This window comes from Etheostoma cragini, chromosome 9, assembly GCF_013103735.1.
Source record: "Etheostoma cragini isolate CJK2018 chromosome 9, CSU_Ecrag_1.0, whole genome shotgun sequence".
Lineage (NCBI taxonomy): Eukaryota > Metazoa > Chordata > Actinopteri > Perciformes > Percidae > Etheostoma > Etheostoma cragini.
Window position 1 is genome coordinate 22,048,004 of NC_048415.1, and position 8,423 is coordinate 22,056,426.

Below are 8,423 nucleotides of genomic sequence, written 5' to 3' on the forward strand. Positions count from 1 at the left end.
ATCACTCAATGGTGGAGGCGCCAAACCATGTATAACCTTATAGATTAGACAGGCTGATTTAAATAATTTGAAATTAGCCAAATTTAAAAGCTTATATTTATCTAAAATTTGGCAATGGTGATATGATAAGGGTTTCTTGTCTAATAGTTTTAGCAGCTGATACAGCTGTGTTATAGTATTGGCCAGTTTTAAGTTTGTAGTGTATTGGGATCTCCACCAAGTGACGGTTGTATAATGGTGTGTGACTCTAAAGTAGGCCTATGAATAAGAATCCTAATTCCTTTCCCCACCAAATAATTGCTTATATTTATATATGCAGGTTTTTGAGCAGGAAAATCTGCTAATGAATTGACTTACAAATTGATGTCACAAACGCACTGGAAAACTGTTGTTAACTTTTCTTGCTACAGCTTACAGTGCACAAAACTGCAAACTCTGACCTCACGCTCGCTAGAAAGGGATAGAGCTGCAGCGTTTAGCTGAGAAAAAGTAGGCATCATGCGGAAGGTGCTAAATTATGCCTAATGCATATACTCCCAGAACGATTGTTTTGTTTCAAGTAGCGTGCATGCGCGCCTCAGCAACCACATGCAGCTCATGGTAATATGTTGAATGGGAAGTAGCCGCAGGAGGACTTCAGGCCACGTGGACAGGCAATAAGGCACAAGGAGGCGGTTGTTGATCTCCGCCAAGTGTTTAACTATATGTGTGTTGTAGTTTATCTGCGGCTAGAGCAGATTAATGCTGAGCACCCGATCATGTGTCTTTAGTAAATATTGACCAATAATTGTCAGCGTTCGATCAATTGGGGCATCCCTTAAATACTTATACATGCAAACAAATACTTACTTTACATACTCATATGTAAACAAACATCTATTTGATTGTTGGATTGAAGATTGGACTATGCAAACGTTTGCTGATAAATCTGAGGTTGGTGGACATGACGGTATATGCTGTGTATACAGTATTTGACGTATGTTTTCATTATGTGTTTGTGTTTAACACTTAATACAATAGTGCACTATTTTAAGTTAAGGAACGTATGTCGATTTGATACAAAATTAATTAAGCCTATCGGCTCCACCAAATTTCGCAGTATGGCTATGTTTACAAAATTGTGTTGTCTGGCACGCAGAAGCTCTTGGATATGAAGAGGAAGTACAAATTACTAGATAATTACCTCTTCTAAAAAGTCCATATTTGTTTTTAGGTACTGGCACAGTTTAAAAGGATTGTTTTAGCACAGGTATTGGAAAAAACCCAAATGATACCCAACCCTACACCCTGATGATATGTGGCCCCTGGCTAAGTGACTATGCCATAAGCTTGTAAACATAGGTAGTGAAAAGACTTTGTTCTCGTATAATAGAGATAATGTAATGTTTACTGTGTGCAAAATCTCTGTCTACTTTGAACAGGAAGGGGAGCAGTTTGTGAAAAAGATTGGGGGAGTGTTTGCCTTCAAAGTAAAGGACGGCCCAAATGGACAGGAGGCAACTTGGTTTGTGGATGTGAAGAACGGCAAAGGCTGTGTTCACAATGACACAGGTAAGAAAACTATCAGGTATCAGGGCTTTCTCTTATCTCATATGACAGTGGAAAGTTATCGTGAAATGTACTTTTGTTAACTTAAAAAGTGTGGTATGCAAAAGTATCAAGCCTCCCTGATTCACTACTTTGTAGAACAACCTTTTACTGCAATTACAGCTGCAGGTCTTGGGTATGTCTCTACCAGCTTTGCACATGTAGAGAAATGTTTGACCATTCTTCTTTGTAAAATAACTCAAGCTCAGTCAGATTGGATAGAAAGCGTCTTTGAAAAGCAATTTTCAAGTCTTGCCAGATATTCTCAACTGGATTTAGGTCTGGGCTTTGACTGGGCCATTCTAACACAAGAATATATGCTTTGATCTAAAGCATTCCATTGTAGCTCTGGCTGTATGTTTAGGCTTGTCAGGCTGAAGGGTGAACCTCAGCCCCAGTCTCAAGTCTTTTATAGACTCTTACAGGTTTTCTTCTTAGACTGCCCTGTATTTGGCTCCATCCGTCTTCCCTTAGGGTCTGACCACCTTCCCTGTCCCTGCTGAGAAAAAGCATCCCCAAAACATGTTTAACAGTGGGGATGGCGTGTTTAAGGTGCAGTGAATTGTATTTAGGCCAGAAAATTCAGTTTTGGTCTCATCTGACCAGAGCACCTTCCTTCACATGTTTGCTGTGTCCCCCACATGGCTTGTAGCAAACTGCAAACAGGACTTCTATGGCTATGATTCAACAATGGCTTTCTTCTCGCCACTCTTCGCTAAAAGCCAAACTTGTAGAGTCCACCTACAGATTCTCCCACCTGAGCAGTGGATCTCTCAGCTCCTCCAGACTTACTGGACTCTTGGCTGTTTCTCTGATCAATGCTCTCCTTGCCTGGCCTGTCAGTTTAAGTGGACGGCAGTGTCTTGGTAGGTTTGCAGTTGTGCCATACTCTTTCCATTTTCAGTGGTGGATTGAACAGTGCTCCATGAGTTGTTCAAAGTTTGGGACTTTTTCAATAACCTAACCCTGCTTTATACTTCCCCACGTTTCCCTGACCTGTCTGGTAACTTCCTTGGGCTTCATGATGCTGTTTGTTCACTAATTTTCACTCTAACAAACCTCTGAGGCCTTCACAGAATCGCTGTATTTATATTGAGATTAGATTACACACACTCTCTACACACACTCTATGTACTAAATAGGTCTAATTAGAATTCGGAAGGCAATTGGTTGCACTGGATTTTATTTAGGGGTTCCAGGGTAAAGGGGGCTGAATACCTTTACATGCCACACTTTAGTTTTTTATTTGTAAAACAAAAAGATTTAACAACCATGTATCATTTTCCTTCCACATTACAATTATGCACCGCCTTGTGTTGGTCTATCACATAAAATCCCAATGAAATAATTTACATTTGTGGATGTAACGTGACAAAATGTGTAAAAGTTTAAAGGATATGAAGACCTTTGCAAGTCTTTGTAACTAAATATGGAAATACAGTTTAAAGTTCAAGGTCTGTGCATACTGTTTTTCTGCTTAGCCTGTTTGCTTTATCAGACATTTATATTTATTTTTTCTTTTACACCTTCAAAGACCTGCAAGTCACTGAATAAATATCCCTGAAATGCATGTTTCTGTTTTTTAACTAAGCACATCTCTTGTGTCTCTGCCCTGCAGCTAAGAAAGCAGATTGCACCATTGCCATGTCAGATACAGACTTGTTGGCCTTGATGACAGGGAAGATGAACCCGCAGTCTGTGAGTATTCAATCTCTTTGTGGTTTTGAATGGACACATTTGCATGTAGTATTTATGATGATTCTGATTCAGAGAAGGCACAAGTTCTTGGTTTTAATTTAAATTGGGCAGAAATTAATGTGATTGATATTGCAAGACTAGGCTCCTTGAATGATAAGAATGGTGTAGTTAAGGATGGTCTAGTTATTCCGGACATGGTTCTTTGAGTGATAAGGATGGCATACACGTTTTGAGTGAAAATGTTGTTTGACTTCTTGAGTGAAACGGATGGTCTACCCTCGATAACTGATCAACGTTGGAAGAAGTGTTTTAGACATGTTAAAATTCTGTATTCAACCGGTACCAAAACATTTAAAAAGGAGAAATATTGCATGTGAAATTTGGTTTTTATTCCCTGGCTGAAAATTGTGTATGATTCCACTGGGACACTGGGATTTCAGGCATGGAGTAATGGCACCATCTTTTGGAGAAGTGGTGGCGCTACAATGGTTTATTAACCAATGAACACAGAGTCGGATTAAACCACACACAGGTCTCTGTGCACTCTTGTCTTGAACCCAAGCTGGACATTAGTTTTATGTTGCTGCAATGCTTTATGTGTGGTAGTTTTTTCATGTGTATGTTGCAATTGTGAGGATTAAGGAGTTTTGTTTGTCTTGGTTTGTTTTTATAGTAGTGAGGTGTTGTAGATTGCGCTAACTTCGCAGAGTAAAAAAACAAGATAAAAAGGAGCTTTCTGCTCCTAGGAGGACAGGTTAAAATGTAAATGTGCTTTATTTTACCTCATACAGGAACCATTCACCATTCACACGCATTCATACACTGTGGCCGAGGCTGCCACCTGCTCATCAGATAAATACTCATACACATTCACACTCCGATGGCGCAGCATCGGGGGCAACTCAGGGTTCAGTGTCTTGCCCAAGGACACTTTGGCATGGGACTGCAAGGCCAGGGATTGAACCACCAACCTTCCATTTGGCAGGCAACCGCTCTGTCAAAGGAAAAGAAAACAGAACGCACAGCTTAGAGAGTGAGGGAGAGAGAAGTGTGCCTGACAACGACCAGAAAAAAAATGGATTGGGTTACAAGAAGGCGTTTTCAGCGGGGAGGAGTCTGGCGCAGACTTCTGTCTCTGAGCTGTTCAGCACACAAACACAAAAACTGTAATTGGCCAAAATGACTTTTGAAATAGATTGGGACATGCTGGTCACATTGTTTTTTAAATGCTTAAGCTCCAAAACAACAGGATGAGTTAATAAAAATGAACTAATTTTCAGAGATGGCAAAAGTACTCACTTTCCGTACTTAAGTAGAAGAACGGATACTTGTGTTAAAAAATACTCTGTTAAAAGTGGAAGTATTGATTATACTTCTTTACTGAAGTAAAAGTAACAAAGTACAGGCTTGGGAATTTACTTTAAGTATAAAAGTAAAAGTAGAAACCACTTTTTATATGCCGTTGCCTACAATTTAAATGGATGTCTGCCAATAGGCCTAAAACATCATATATATGAGTATCTGACAGAGACTGGGACTCCAGGTTAATAAGATTCTGACTCATTAGCAAGATATGAATTCAATTGTGATTTTATGAGAATTCACAAACCCAGTTTCTCTTTTTTAATCTTCCCCATAGCATTTGGAATCTGCATATATGTGTGCTTGCTCAAACATGGCTTCTGGAACAAGAAAATAAAGAATAATATATGACTTACTAAACAGATATTAACTAAGTTCCCCATACTTTTAGAGTTTCAATTAACGGATGGCAGCAGCGCATAAGAAATGAACTGACAGCTAGTAAAGCTTTGAACATAAAGTGCTAATAAAGGGTAATGTCCATTTTTACAATTTAAGTGCTATAAAAGTTGGAGAAATTACAAATTCAATGTGCATTGTATTACTTTTTTTTTATAATATGCAAATAGACAATAGACATCCAGCAAAAGAAAAATGACGAGTGATGTATGCCTACAAATCTGTACATGGATTTGTCCTGAATCCCTTCAAGAACTTGGGAGCAACAAGGGTATTCAAAAACTAAAAACTAGTTTTTAGATACTGTATATTTGCACACAAATTACACACTTTTCTTTATAAAATAGCTGGCCAACCACCTTCATCAATCGGTTACACTGGTGAAAAGTCTTGAACAAAAAGGCTTTCCCATTGAGAGCAGGAGCTCAATGTTAAAGAAAAATCTCAGGGACATGGAGAGAGAGAAAGCAAGTGATCAAATGTACAGTATAGCTCAAAGTCTGTGTGTGCTTGATGTTGGGTGAACATCCAAGACCATTCAAAACTTGTGGAATAACTTCTAAGGCAACATAACAAACGGAACCTTTTTTAGCATCTGTGTTTGTGTGTGTGTGTGTACACATGGGTATCAGTGTGAATGTGTGTTTGCATGATACAGAGAAAGAATCCAAAACTACCAGAAATCTCTGTTTAGCTTCAAAAGAAGCTGGTTTTCAAAGTTCATGGCATCAACACGGGCCCTTTTTGGTGTAAAAATCAGGCTTGCAGTGCTGAACAGTCTCTTGCAGGCAGCGAAGGCAGGTATTGCAGTGTTGAGCCTCAATGACAGGTTCTCATAATGATATTCTCATTATCTTCATCCAATATTGTCCCGGCTTCAACAAACTCGACACCTGTGAAATCTCCCCCCTCTTCTTCATCACTCTCTCCTCCCGTACTTTCCCTTGCACCCGGAAGTGCATTATCTGGATTGCTATTTTCATCCACCTCACCATTGACTCTAAAGGCCTTTATGAAATTTTAACCATTGTCAGTTGTTGTGCAAACAATCTTGTCACGGATGTTGTACTCCACGTGTATATTGTTGAGAGCACTACTAAGGGCAGAAAAAGTATGCTACCCTTTTTGCTGTTTGCACGCTAGGGCAGCACAGCGCCTCTGCAGAGTTGCACTATCTAGCCAATGCCCAGTGACACCTATAAAACCCCGTCGGTTTGTGGTCCAGCAATCTGTGGTGGTTGCAATAACCTCAACTTTTTTCAAGGCCAATTTTAGAGTATTTTTAATTTCTTGTGTTGCTTTCTCCACTTTGTTTTTAAGAGTGCCACGAGACATAATTGTTAGATTGGGCTGGAGGAGAAGCAGAAGGTTTTTGAATCCCTGCTGCTCAACTACACTGAGTGGGTGTAGCCCTTGAATGACAAAGTCAATGATTCCTTTATCCAAACTGACCTGTGACACTCTTGGCTTCCCATAACTTTGGTTGTTTGGGTGATGGGCCTGCATCCGGGGTTGACTTTCTTTTCTGAACAGCTGAAGGGAGCTTTCTGTATCTCTCCATATGATTGACATGCAGTCTCTGTGAGTGAAAATACAAACACACAAAATAAATTGTTCAGTGATGTATCCAAGACTTTCTGATGTAACTTACAATGAAATGTGAAAAATTAGGCACCATGGCCTAAAACTAATAAAAAATAATATCTTGGTATGATTTCAACTAGCAAAATGTCACAGTATACATAGCCCATAATTATTTCTTAACATGTCAATACACTGTAAATGTAGCCTCTACCTCTGAATGGGTAAAGCACTGGTATAGCAACTGTATGACAGCTATTACTGTTTTTTTCAAAAAATCAAAGTAAAAGAAATATAAAATCCAAAATAAAGTCGATTTAAGACAAGATGGAATAACGTTGACTTAAGTGGTCTCGAAAACAGACAGCTACACAACAGGAGAATAACAGCCATAATCGAAAAACAAGTAAGCTTTCTTTCTTTTCCTCGCCTCTTGGTACAGCTCGCCACAAACAAACATGGTGGTTTGTAAAAGTGATGAGGCTTGTTTTATTGCGTTTAACCGGGGCTTCTTCTTCACCTCAACGTTCTTGTCTCGGCATTCATAGTTGTGTAAAAAATGTTAGCGTCCATTTTGAGCAGGTCGACATGTTTCTGGAGAGTAAAAAAGGCTCAAAAAACAAGGTCGTAAAGAAGTATCTAGCTTAATTCTGACTTTTGTGTGGAGATATTGTTGAAGTTTTGTTAATATCATTGTGGAGTTGCTTTTTAACATATATATTGCACTGTTGAAGCGTTACTACAGCACTATTATACTAAACAAAATTACTGAATTTCTTATACATGTAGATATTGTATCAGCCAGCTAGTATTAGAATTTCAAATAAAGTGAACGCTTGCTAACCTAACGTCACTTGAGTTACTTGCTAGCAAAATGCTAGAGAACCAAGGCATGGTCATTGATAGTTAGCAAAAGGACAAATATAACTGACCATTAACTTAATAAAGACAACAAACAACAAATAGCTTTTGATAACAACAAAAATATGCATTTACCTCCTATATGCTTTTTCAAATTCAATGGTGAATTCTGGAAAGCCAGCAGTTCATGTTGTTTTTGTTGGCACAATTCGCAGCACATTCGCCAGGAGTCATTCTTGATGCCTACTATGTCAAACATCTCTTTCAGATAAGGCCATGGGTGATCGGGAATGTCTTGCTGCTTTTCTGCCAAATCCCTGGGATCTCCGTTGTGTTCATTTTCAATCATCTCGTCGTCCATACTACTATTGCTAACGCCACCACCATCAAGCTGCAATGATTTGCCGCAAATGAATGCCGCCAAATCTGTCGATTTATTTTGTTGTGGTGCGTCAAATGCAACTTAGATTCCCATCCAATTAGATTGAATTTGGTATTGATGATGTGAAAAATAATAACGGTAACTCCATTGAAATGATTCAAAACTAAAGTAACGAGCCAATTTTGTAAAATGTAAGGAGTAGAAAGTACCGATATTTCTGTAAAAATGTAAGGAGTAGAAGTAAAAAGTCGCCACAAAAATAAGTTGTAAAGTAAAAATATCAGAAAAATCTACTTGAGTACAGTAACAAAGTATTTGTACTTCGTTTATTCCCATCTCTGCTATTTTTTTCAAACATACTTTTTCCACTATGACTACTATTGAATTGACTAACCCTAATGTAGCAACACTTTTTGAGTCAATGATGTCCCAGGCCAAACGTAGAAAAGCAGTATGTTAAATGCAAAAAGGAGAACGCCGGCCACTTTATTAGGTACACCTGTCCAACTGCTCGTTAACACTTAATTTCTAAGCAGCCAATCACATGGCGGCA

The 8,423-nt window shown here is 38.8% G+C and overlaps 1 protein-coding gene across 1 annotated transcript in view; it reads left to right on the plus strand.

Moving 5' to 3' along the window:
• scp2b (sterol carrier protein 2b) overlaps positions 1 to 8,423 on the plus strand; it is a 21,305-nt gene that overhangs the window by 6,548 nt on the left and 6,334 nt on the right. Inside the window, exons 3-4 of the mRNA XM_034880464.1 lie at positions 1,422 to 1,551; positions 3,206 to 3,285. Of these exons, the coding sequence (XP_034736355.1) occupies positions 1,422 to 1,551; positions 3,206 to 3,285 (210 nt within the window). The remainder of the gene's footprint in view (positions 1 to 1,421; positions 1,552 to 3,205; positions 3,286 to 8,423) is intronic.